Source organism: Serinus canaria, chromosome 1A (genome assembly GCF_022539315.1).
Source record: "Serinus canaria isolate serCan28SL12 chromosome 1A, serCan2020, whole genome shotgun sequence".
Lineage (NCBI taxonomy): Eukaryota > Metazoa > Chordata > Aves > Passeriformes > Fringillidae > Serinus > Serinus canaria.
This window is the reverse complement of record NC_066314.1, coordinates 28,253,196-28,266,714: the sequence shown is the minus strand read 5'-3', so window position 1 is coordinate 28,266,714 and position 13,519 is coordinate 28,253,196. Positions and strand designations below refer to the sequence as shown.

The following is a 13,519-nucleotide window of genomic DNA, read 5'->3' as shown; positions in this document are numbered from 1 at the left end:
ATTGCTACAAAATGTTGAAAGCACTGTAATGCCCAAATAGAAAGACCATCTCTACCTTGTAAGGAGTGAAATTATTTCTCAATATTTAAACAATGTTAACAAAATTACAAAGATCTTTTTTGACAAGAAGTGCTACATAATGGTTCAGTGTCACTCTGGAAACACAATGTGCCTTCTCAGTGAGTGGAAAAAAATCTAATTAATTTTTAAAAAGCTGCCAAAATGAACAGTAGGTTTGCATAGTTCACTAGAAAGCCTTTGCAGAATGGGAAATCAAATTGGATTAATTTGCATAAGCTGTACAAACAGAGTGGCTAAGATTGTAGCATACTAAAAAAAGCAATTTTTTTTCCCCTCAAAATAATTTAAATATGAAACCTCAAATATTTTCAAAACAGATGATTCATCAGACTTCTGGGAAACATTAAGAGCCAAGCTTTCAAAAAGTCAGAAGAGACTCAACTGAGATATGTTTCACATTTCTTTGAGGAGAGCAAGATCTGAGACATTGAAATTTTGACATTGAAATACAACTGCTAAAAAACAATCAGTTTCAAAAGCCTAGCAAAATTTGGAGAAAATGAAACAAGTAGAAGTATGTACTTTCATTTCTTCATTTTTTTTAATCCCTGTTTTATTCTGGTTGCAGGAATAAATGTCTTCATCTGCTGTAGATGAAGCAAAGTTTCTTGTCAGGAAATCCAATGAAGCACATAAAGAAATAACAGGAGCTGATGCCAAAATGAATATAAAATACTAGAAAAAGCTGTGCAGCTGAAACTCCCACAGCCAGTCTAGACCTGATACCAAAATAACACCTACAATCTCCCACATGAAATACATAAGGGAACAGAGAGTACAATGAAACAACCAGAGCAGACAGCACATAGTACAAAATGTCAGCTTTTCCCATTTTAAAAGGATCATGTAAGGAAAAAAGGCTTATACAGCGAGTTGCAGTTTCACCTCACTAACCAGTTCCCATCATTAATGCAGCATTACCTTGCTGAGAAGAAACATTTCTTTTATGTAAGGATGACATATTTCTGCTGTGCTGGTGGAAAGGATAGGCTTTGCTTCTTTCAGGAGAGTAGCTCCTGCTGCTGACGCTAGAGCCAGATCTGCTGTGCGGAGAATCCCTCCGGCTCCCTGGCGATTCCCTGAAGAAAGGAGAGTCCCTCTTGTGCGGCGATCGATCTCTCGCGTAATGAGAGGAATAGAAGCTTTTCCTTCTGAAGCCATCTCTGGTGTCCCTTGGAAGACAACAGAAAATTACAAGTAACTTGCTTATCCTTCCAATGCTTATGGAACAGCACAATGGCAATGGTTCATGCCGGGTAAATACAAGCAGGTTAACTGCCAAACATATCCAAAATCTTCAGTGGTTTTAAGACTACTAGGTAAGGGATGAAAAACAAGTAAAAAAAAAGTAAAAAAAGAAACAGGCAATTCTTTCAGGTTTCATTGAGGTGCTTCATTGCTAGAAGCTAATTCCTTTCTATTTCTTGATAATACAGCTAAAATGTAAGAAAAAGACATTGATGAAATGAGAACTCTCACAATTTTGTTCAGATTCAGTACACTTAGCCTGGAAATTAAGCCTTAATTTACAATAGATAAAAATGCTTATGCAAATATTGCCTACATTTTTTGGCATTATTCAGCTATGTTTTTCTCTTATTTTCAAAGGCCTATATTCTCCATTTGATTTTACACACCTTGCTACACAAAATATCACTGGCAGATTTCAGCTTATATCCAGCAAAGACAAAAAGAAATCTGCAGAATATCTGTTCTCTCACCTATGAATCCACCCAAGGTCAACTCTTGAATGAAAATATGAGGACATACATCTCCTAAATATGTTTCTCAGAACACACAATATTAATTTTGAATTTTAATGTAAAAAGTCACAAGCCCAACTGATTTAAAACCATAATTTGATAAACACCAAAGCTTTCTACTAAATATAAATATTGTTACTCCAGACCACAGCACAAATGTGTTGGTTATTTGTAAATCATATTAATGTACATGTATGTGTAAAGGAAAAAAACCCCTAGTATCATTTCAAAGTTGTCCTAAAGAATCTCAGAGCTAAAGACGTGCGAGCCAACTGAGTCTAGACTTGTCACTTTTGCTTTGGTCAAAAGATGCATTGGTAAGAGTAGCAAGTACTTCTCAGCTTCTACACAGAAATCTCCAAGATTTCATAGCATTTCTAGTAAATCAGAAAGTATCTTCTCTCCTATTTCACATCAGAGTCCAGTATTTTAAACAGAGGAGTGTGCCTCAAAGATCTGGTGGTCTCATTAAGCACTATGTAGCTATAGCTAATTTTATGTCGGTGGAGAAGAAGAAAATATGTACAATTCCTACAGCAAGACACAGGCCCATATTTGTGACAGATGACAAAGGATTTCCATGTGCCAAAGGTGTCTTGGGCTACAGAAGCCTCAGAGGTAGCACCACAAAACAAAACCCCTGTGACACCGATGTGTTTTACACAGTGCAGATTTACTTTTTGCATGGAAATCACATCTTCATTATATGTTTGAACATTTTATGTAGCAACAGACATGAAGTGTAAGTACAGACTTGAGGAATACTAGATTAACCCTGCACTGAGCTACTTTTCCTAGCTAAGTGGGGCGTTATTTATTTATTAAAGAACATATTGATCAAATATTTATCAGGAATAACCTAGGCACAGCCCACTTTTTCTTGCATTTCCTTCTTAATCACTCTCGTTAAATAATGATATTTATTTTTGAAGCACAAGCTTTCTGGCAGACCAGTACACCACTTTTATGTGTAAAATACACTTTTATAACCATGTTATTAAACCCTTGTATACAGAGCAGTTTATTATGGTAATGTTTACAGAGCCCCAGCAATTGCACATGTATTATAAATGCTCTAATATCCATGTAAGAATTTTCAAAATTGTAATTGAAACACACTTTTAAACAGGAAATATTTGAAAGCCACATTCTGCCATAATATTATGCACCCTAAAATAGAATCTCACTTTCAATTTTTGAATTTTTATTTCATCACTGCGTGTCAATTCCTAACTAGACCATATCTCATACAGAACATTCATGCCATTAACTATATTAAGTCCATTTGGGACAGCATAGCAACAGCATAGCATTTCTGATGTTTTCCATTAATGTAAAACACTGAACAGAACAAAGTAAGCATTGTTTTACAGTTATTTTTTTCCTTAAATACTTAAGCTAACATTCACCTGCAATTTGGTAATGAAGGCCCCAATTCAGCAAAGCAGTCAAGCACATGCTTCAGATTCCAACACATACTCAAAAGGTTTATTGAGCAGGGACAATATTTAATGGAGATGCAAAATAGACTTTAAAATAGTGCTACTGCCCTTAATAATAAATACAGAATTAATCCCTTTTATATAGCATCCCTCAAGTCTTTGTATTTTGTGCTCATAATTCACATTTAATGCTAAAAGCACAATTTTGCTCTCTCAGCAGTGTTGCAACAGGAAGCAGTATCTTTGTTAACATTGATGAAACTTGACCATGAAGTTCTCACTAAAGCTGGCAGTCTTGGAGGAGCTTCTGAAATGTTACAAAACCAGCCATATTGTGATATACCATTCCCCAGGGGCAGCTGGGGGATAAGCTCCAGCCTGACAGCTATTTCAGTTCACCTCCAGTTCCAGTTTCCTCAAGGACAAAACACAACTACAGAACAGACAAAGGTATGACTTTCTGCACAGCAGAAAACCGAGGGAATACAATGCTGAGGAGATTTTCAGTTGCCCACAGAACAGAAACTGAACAGTGGTATAAAGTAAGCTCTGTGAAACAAAGATTAACACAAACCAGTGTGTCAGGTTTATCTCTTAAGAGTACTCAGAAGTAAAATTAAATCACTTCCTGGATGTGAAATGCCCAGGAATAGAGGGGTACTTGGGTACATGAAGCACATCACATGAAACAAAGGAAAAGCTTTACTGTAAGAGGACTCTTAGATCACTCTCACTGAATTTGTGCTACAGAGCAACAGCCTCCAATACTTCATGCTCACTGCTCTCTGGGACTTCTATATCCCATTACATTCAACTTTTCAACTAGAATATTAATCTTCATTATGGTCCAGCTATAGTGAACATAACTCTCATTTTTGACACAGAGCTGAACACAGGCAACAAAACAGCATATTGTGTGGAAGAGAAACAGGAGGGTCTTCCAGTAATTCACAGGTGAATGCTGCCTATAACCTAGATTAAAAAGTCAGAGATGTTTTTGTGATCCCTTCCACCCAAGAAAGATTACTGCTATTGTCAAAGGGATTAAACACTCCATTTACAGGCTTCTGCCTAATTACTAACCTTGCCTAGAAATAACTCTCATACTTTTATATCTTCAACTTATAAAATAAATTGAAGCAGCTATAAATAGCTTCTGCAACACCAGACTTCAGTGCAAAGAGATAAAACAGTCAAGATCTGAACTGAATCCTAAACTGAAAATACTTTTTCTGCCTCATAACACAGATGCAAGGGGAAGGGAGAAGAAAAGTTAAACTAAAATTCCTTTTGCCTGCCTTTTCAGGACATTGCAAGAGCTACCAACATGAATCAGATGATGCAGAAAATATTTAATAAAATATACAACGCCCCCAGCCTCTAAAAGAAGAGGCAAGAACACCTCCACTTTTAACATCTTCACAGTAAATGTAGGTGGTGCAAGATTCCAGCCACCCCTCTCCCAGAACTCATTCCACTTCTTTCTAAAGTACACAGTATGTGGTTGTGCAACAAACCAACAACTTACTTAGGCTCTGCTTTGGAGATTTGCTATAATCCCTTGTTATTGCCTAAAGATCCTTATGCAGATTTATCCTAAGCTAAAATAATACAGCAAATTACAATTACACCATCATAGATAGAAGGAATTGCACCTGGTTTCAATGGCTTTCATTTGAACATTTGAAATGACAGTAAGATTTCTTATTGACAACTGGTTTTCAACATTTTATGACTAAGAAAGTAAATAGAGCACTTGTGATATCTGCATTTTGCTTCAAATGAAATTAACATAATTAGGACCTGATAAGTGTAATCTTATGAACAGCTTTCTGCATGAAGGTAAAAGGAAACAGGCATTGTGAAACACTGTTTCAAGCAGAAAAGGATACTCAGAAATACCAAATGTACAAAAAAGAAAGAAAGAAAATATATAAATGTTTCATGATTTTTATGCTGCATGCAATACTTCTGAAGTTATCATAAGCAAACAGCAAATCCTTGTCCACCTCAGTCAGTATGAAAGCTACTCAACTCCTCTCTCCCTGCCACCGTCTCAGGATGTCATGACAGGTCAGAGAATAAAAAATAAGATCTTCTGAATATTACAGCAACATTAGAGAGAAATGCTTCTATGTCCTTTAATTGAATAGTAAAGCTATGCACTTCAATGGCACTGGAAATGCCACTGCATTGATCTTTCTTCCTAGTGCCCTCCTCCTTTTTACTGCCATTGATAATGTACCATTAGACTTGCTGCAAGATCAGTCTACATAATAAAAGTATATTTAAACTAAAACTCTCTATTATCTGACAGGGAGAAATGATGGTCAATCACAGATAAGGACAGAGAAACACAGTCACAAAGAGCCCAGACAAACACCGGTTTTAAAGTACCAAAGAATTAAGAGCAAACAGCTTTAGGCAACTCAAGAATAAAGGCAAAATGTGCTGTTTAGACAAATTAAGATAATATTAGACAAAATAACTGCATTCAAATGCATGTCACCTTTGTTTTTCTTCTTTTTTAAAACAAGGGCTTAGTAAGACCCCCAATTTCTCTAAAACAAAAAACAAAACATAGGTCTTATTTCCAGAGGAAGTATTTGCTTAAAGTGATAGACAAAATTACAATTTCTATAAACAGCTACAACATTCACAAGGGCCCTTTGAGCAGCCTATCATCCCAGAAAAGTAAAGTAGTTCAGACAACTAGTTTAGGGACCTAGCTCATAAACCTCTCCCATTTTATGACTCCATGCAGTAGCAACTAAATCAATTCCTAAACAAACTTAATTCAAAATGGAAACAACTGAAATCATCTATCCCAATATAAGCTTAAAAACGGGAAAATAGCTGGGAAGCATAATATGGTACTTTGCATACTTTTTTTTTTTCCTAATGCCCTTAACAGATCAGAGAAACTGGTCAATGTTTTAGCTTCTAGACAAAGTTGGAATGGACAAAGATTCCTAAGTAGGTAATTGCACTTTTACTGTTGCCCTGCCTCAGAGACCAGCACACAAAAAAGAGTTTTAAAACATTTCCCTGAGGTACCAAAGCACATTGGTATCCCTCAAAAGTGTATTTTCTTTAAGGGCTTTGAATTTACTTCACACTTAGGATGTGCCAAGCAATTTAATGTAGACAAGCATTTGTCTTATATACACTCTAAGCCCCAGAGAGAAATATTTTTGCACTTTATTTTAGGGACATAAGTGAATTTTATGTTCAGCAAGCCATTACTTTTTCCCCAAAAGCTATCTTTAAAATCCTTCCATAAAAGAACCCAGAAACCATGAAATAGCTGCTGGAAGAGCACTTAAGCTTTTCATCAGTGTGCTGCAGAATGCCATTAGTTCAATGGCAAAAGAACACAACAAGTAGGATATGCTGACTTGACCAACTCTTGGGGTTGAGTTTCCAACACTATCAATAAAAAGCTGCAAAAGGAAGAACAAGTTGTGGAACAGGTTTGTAAGCAGTAATACCTTATGTCAGTAATAATGATGGACAATACCCTTACTACATTTACTTTTTTCCTACTTCCAAATCCCTTCACGAGATCTATAAATCAAAAAACATTCAAAATGGGAAAAATGCTTCACAGCTCTCTACGTTTTTATTCTTAAATAAAGTGAGATATGAAGCAATTAGATCAAATAGGTTTCACTTGCTTATATGCCTCAAAGTGTTGTTTCTAATAGTGGTACAGATTTCTGCACAGCAAACTTCAGCAAAATTAGCACACTACTGCCTCTGCTTCTGGATTTCTCAATGTAAAAGACATTATACATATATGAAGAAAAAAAATCCATTGCACATAATGGAATGGTTTTTTATGTGAATTCATTCCTTCCTGTCAGGTACATAGTTTGTTCAAAATCAGAAAGTTAAGAGAGACATTTCCTCTTATAAATTATTCAGCCATGTGGCTTTATCTTTTTTTATTTTAATATCTCTTGCCTCTTTTTGTAGGCCATTTCCTACACATTTTAAATATCACTTGTCTGAACAAATTTAACACATTGGCAAGCTATGCTGCTTGGGTAAATTCCTTATTAAAAATCCTTTTGCAACTCTTGTATGCCTTCAGTTATTTCAGTGATTTAATAATAGTTAACTCTGGAGGTCCATGACAGCTCATACTGATTGAAACTGGTGCTGCTGCAATCCTGAACTCTGCAACCTTCCTTGGATCTATATTTTGATTCTTTGCCTAAGCTGGCATTGATATTTTCTCTCAGACAACAAAACTGGCAGACAAATATTTAATTCATTGTGGTGGGCTAGCACACAGAACCAACTATGTGGAATGTACAAACACCTGAAAGAGAACCAGGGAGAGGGGAAGGACCACAATGGCTCCTGCTTAGATAGTAAGAACTGCTGTGGAAATATACTTTCACTGTAGGAAAATCAGTCTCTTTATTGCATTCCTGACTTTAAATTAATTACAATAAATAAAACAGGTTCCTTGACAGAATTCTAGAGCAGATTAAGTTAGAATAAATAAGCCTCAAAGAAGTAATAGTCCTTTTCTTCCCCTAAAAATAACAGACATATATATCTAGCCACACTGACTGGCTGTGAGTAATAAATGTAAAATCAAAGATAAGTTTAAAAACAGAATGCTGTTTAACTGACACGAGTTTTAGTAAGTATTAATAAATTAACAGTAGCTGAAAAGAGGTTTTAAAGAAGGTAATTCATTGCTTTATACTTCAGTCTCCTCTGTTAACATAATCTTTCACCTTACTTAGACAATCCTTGTACTAAATGCTTCAAAAACTGCCTCTAACAAGATAAAAATTGCAGAATGCATACTGAGTCTAGTAACTCATCAAACCTGAATTAGCTTGCCCATCTACTCTACTGATGATCCCACTTGGTACACTGCACCCAGCCTCAAAGTCCTGCAAAGACATGGATGGACCAGGTACAAAGGACAGCAACAAAAATTATCAAGTGGGATGGAGCACATCTGTGAGGAAAGGTGCCAGAGTTGGTAGCATTCAGCCTGGAGAAGAAAGGCTCCACCACAAAATGTTTATGATGAGCATGCTGAAACAAAAACAGGTTGCCCAGAGAGCAAACAATCCATCCCTGAAAAAACATTCAGGGTCAGGCTGGATGGGGCTCTGAGCAACCTGATCTACTTGAAGATGTCCTGCTAACTGCAGGGGGTAGGCTAGATGACCTTTGAAGGTACCTTCCAACTCAAACAATTCTATTATTCTGTAAGTCAATACATTCAAACATTTTTTCCATTTTACTTCCAAATTTCATAATCATGCTCTCAAGCATCATTTTCAAAAATAATTAGGCATTATTGGCTAGATAAGTTATAACTTAGTTTAACACATGCAACTGTTAAAAGTCAGACTTCAGAAGAGAAAGACATTCCCTCAACTGGCTGACCCAGCCCTGCTGTGTGTAGTGACATCAATATTCAGTTTCACTTAGACAAAGGCATTTACTGTCAGCTCATAAACAAGTTCTACAGAGCTTCATATACAAAGGAAAGAACCTTTAAGGTTATGCAAATATATATCATGAACTAATGTCAAGATTAATACTGGGAATAATTAGTTACCATGCAAAAATAGTCTCATCTTTTAAAAATAATACCAACAGCATGAGATCATAGATTGCTTTATTGATGAACTTTTCCTGAGATGTAGATCATAACACCCCAAACACAAGGAAATGGCACATCAAAAAGGTTCTCTTTGAAGCAAAATACTTAACAAAAGGATGTCTAAATTATTAGTAACACTAAACTTTTTCCTCTCCTCTCTTGTGTCCTAATATTCTCACCCTCTCTCAATGGGAATTGAATCTAAAATGTTTTGTTTGTTATATTTTGAATATACAAGTCCTTGGAACCTAACAGATAATGAAGAATTTACCTACCTAAGGGAAATTATGTCCAATTCTTCTGTGACAACACACCTCAACATGAGAAAGCCATGACTGCATTCATCAGTCCAGTTCACTGGCTTTGAGATTATTTAGTTTGATGCCATCTTAACAGAAGTTGTTTGCACTCAAAGGGAGACTCCCTTCTCTTTCCCTCCCCCACTGTCTCAGAAGCTGGCTGTTTTTCAATGAAGTAGTTAGGAAACTTTTCCAGAATAATCAAGTGCTACCCATGGGAGTTTGCCTCATTATTTCCCAATCCAGCCTTAACCTGCTAGTTTTGATACCATCTCTAGTGCTAGCTATAAGACTGGACCCGGCGAGCTCGCTTTTCAAAGCCTTCCTTTAAGAAATATGTTAATCAAGACCTTCCAGTGGAAAGGTACATAATCTTATCTTTAGGTACGTTATCCTATTGAACATTGTAAACAGATGAGCTCCTTACACTTTATTAGCACTTATGTAAACAACATTTATAAGAAGGAAATCATAATTTTCCAAAGCTGTGACTAAGTTTTAAACAATCAATCAACGTTAATATAAAATTTAACTGAGTTTCCACAGACTACTGAATTTTTCCTTAGAGGTGTGTCATAACATATTAACACCTGTAGTAAACAGGTGTCTCACACAATAGCCCCTGTAAAAAAAACAATGATGACATCAATTTCATATGACAATTAAAAACCTTACAAAAAATACAGTGGGAAACAATTGTACACACAAAAAGCCAAAAGCCCTTAAAAGGTAACACAGCTTAGGATCAATAGCAAGTCAAATAAACATGATAGCAGTTGAGAATTGACATGATGAGAACTTCTGGGGTTTTTTTACCAAATTTGGTGTGTTTGCTGTAATTTTGTCAAGTAAATACCTACAAGTCAATTCACTACCTGGCCATTCCTTATTCAACAACAATTTTGAAGAATATAAAAATGTTCTTTGCAAAGTTTATAAATATCTGTCCTTATCCTTTCTCAATGCCTCAGAATGATAGTAGAGAAGCTGTTTAAATGTAACTGAAACATTTAAAAGGATCAAAGTATAAGAAATACCACACACGCAGAATCAGACTGAAAATACCTTTTGTAATTATTTCAAAAACAAGCTCACCCAATTTTCTCTTAGGGCTTTTAGAGAAGTTAAGTCCAAGATACAGAACCATTCCACATTTTGTATAACAGGCCAGCCAGCTGCTTCTTAGTGTATGAGGCTGCTTATTTACAAGCTCAGCAGAAAAAAAATAAAAATCAGGTAGTGAGAAGTTCTGCTAATTTGATAGTTTAAACTCCTTTCTCTCATCTTGAGATGGAAACTGCATAACCAATTAGAATTCTGCAAGATCCTTTAAAAGGAACAAAACTATCAGTAAGCAATTTCTGAAAGCAAACTTGTTTTTTGGCATCGGATAAATTTTGCAAAGAAAATTAAACAGCCTTCAATAAACATCACAGTCAATTGCTATGCAAAAAATATTTTTATTTAAAATATATTATATTTATATATACATAAAATAATTTTTTAAAAATATATCAGCAACTAAAACTAGCTGCCAGTGAAAGCAACATTCACCTTCCAGTTTAGCCACACAATTAGCTAAAACTTGTAAAAACATCCCAGTTGAAAATAAGAGCAATTTCTACCTCCTCCCCATATTTTTACATGATAACATGTGGGCAAAAAAATTCTACAGTTGAAACCTGTCTACTGATCTCTCCTTCTCCCCCCACTCTCAAGTGACAAACATTTCAGAAGTGGAATGACAGCAGTCATGCTTAGAGTGATGTTTCCAGAATAATTCTAGATATATGAACACAGGGCTCATATGAGCAGAGCAGAAACTCAGTTTGACATAAAACTGCCAGTAAGAAAACAGGCAGTGTTCACAAAGTCTCTGATTTCCAAATTAGATAGAAGAAAGACTCATTACAACAATAAAACCAAATTTGTTCAAACAGAAACTTTTTAAATTTCAGTTGACATGCACCAGTAGACATTTCTGAACTGCTCTTGATTATACTCCATCCTCAGTATGGGGCATTTTTAAAATGCTATGTGGTATCCGCATGAGAAGATTTGAATTCTTAAAATCCACTCAAAATAAAAACTTATAGACCTACAGAACCCAAAGTGCAAGCATACAATCAGATATATTTAACTCTGACTGAGTAATGACAGTCAAATTATGGAATATAAATTTCAGTTTGCAAACAAATTGGTTGTCCCAAGCACAAAAGAGCTACAGCCAGCAGAGGAGAAAACAGTTCTTAAAGAAAATGTAGCAACTACTGAATCAGTAAGACTGCTGCATAAAATATGAACTGAATATGAAGTCATTAAATATTTAGTGTAAACCAGAATCAACTTTTATGTTGTATATTACCTATTATCTTGTTCCAAAAGGTTGTAATTTTCCCCCTCCACCCTCCAAAATATCATAAGCCAAGATAAACTAATTTAGCTAGCAGCTTAACACAATGGGTTTTCTGAGCAAAAGATTTCAACAGACAAGTTCTTGCCTGGAGTTGCAGACAGGTATTACGAATCTACCACAATGATCTATTATAAGGAAACTGTAATTTTGTATATGAATAAACAAGCTACTCTACTCAGCCATGTGAATACCTGAGAGGTTCAATGTTCTGGCAGAGATTCTATTTATTTATTAAAAGAAAAAGGCATGTGCTAATGAGTACAATCACAACTCTGCTTATCAATCTCTGTCAAAAGCAAGACCATTTTCTTTGGGTGACTGCCACATTTATTTCCCCCCACACATGTTTTTTAATAAAGAATGAGGTTCTTGTATGGTGTCCCTTAAGAGCTGTCAAATATTGCAACGGAACAGCAGACTTATGTACATTTATAGCACCATCTCATAAATCCCTTTGGGTAAGTTTATCTTCTAAAGCAAGACACAGATCAGTTTACATTACAAGAAAGTTTAAATCCAATGCCTAAAGGCCTCCCACCATATAATATACTACTTTAAAATATTATACTATTTAAACATGTTCACTATTTCATTAATCAAAGAAAATGCAGAGGGAGGAGAAAAAAGCCCCAAGAAATAACTGCTCCCTGTAACTCAAAGGTGATTGCATAGTGACAATGTAAAGATAACTGCCTTGGCCTATGACACATCTGGACTCTCAATATTAAATACTGCTTTATTCAGAGAAGAGTCAGTGACCCTTAACTTCCATCTGGAGATTCTCTCATCAAAGGTTTTCATTTAAAATAACCATTCTTATCAAAGTACATTTTTCTTCTCAATGTACGAACTTCAGACCACAACTCCTCAACATCCTGTCATCACTTTGTGCACTTACAAGGGGTTAATCACTAAATGGAAGGGTAGTTCAAGCAGAGATCAAAAAGCCAAGATTGCTGGGCTTTGCAACCAATTTACTCCACAGCCTACAGTAAACCCATTCTCACTGTAAAGGTGCATGCATCTAGAAAAACCAACATATATTATGATTTACCACCCTAAAGTGGTAATTGCAAGTTTAATGTTCAGAAATCCACTTTTTTTTTTCAAATAAAAGAAAATAAGCCATTGATTTAAAACACTTCCAGAACAAAACATAGAACTGACTGATGAATCTCAATTGTTCACAGACCACAAACTGTTTACAATTAAGTTTCTATATTTTGCTATTTCCCTTATTTGTAGTACCAAAATTACTTCAGTATTTCCATTTATTACAAAGTATTTCCTAAGCACTCCAGTAAATAAGCAGATCTGGTTTTGATGGGCAAATGCCTTAGAATTAAAGACTGGACTACTAAAACTACTTCCTAATTTCACTTAGAACATGGGAGGAAAATCCAACACACAATAAACAAAATAACACACATAGTAGCAACAAGTTTCCTCCATTAGCAAAGGAAAAATTATTCATATATACAGCTGAAGAGGGGATATCAAAAATGTCCTATATAAGCCACTTCTCAGGAGTCTACTTTTTACTTATTCCACAAATACGGCAACCTTTATTTTACAAAAAACTGGGCCTCAGATAATTCTAAGGATCAAATTTAATGCATGTGTAGCTGGGATTTACAAGTGCGTCATTTTGTAATTTCTCTTTGAAGATGAGTCTTACCCATCTTAACTTGCCAAGTTTCATATATTTCACATCCTGTAAACTCAGTTTGGTTGGCAAAAAAAAAGAAAAAAAAGAATGAAGTAATGCTCTGTGCACTCAAAAGGATTAAAATTTGGCATGACTGAAGTGAACAGCAGCTAACAATCTTCCAAAGCATTTCCCACTGAAAAGTTCATCTGACCTTATAAAAATGAAC

General features: G+C 35.4%; 1 protein-coding gene across 2 annotated transcripts in view; it reads right to left on the bottom strand.

Annotated features, from left to right (window-relative positions):
• The window catches only part of PPHLN1 (periphilin 1), a 67,404-nt gene that overhangs the window by 40,132 nt on the left and 13,753 nt on the right, over positions 1 to 13,519 (bottom strand). For both annotated transcript variants that reach the window (XM_018919654.3, XM_050988044.1), the window contains exon 6: positions 1,003 to 1,253. In XM_018919654.3, coding sequence (XP_018775199.3) covers positions 1,003 to 1,253 — 251 coding nt within the window. The remainder of the gene's footprint in view (positions 1 to 1,002; positions 1,254 to 13,519) is intronic.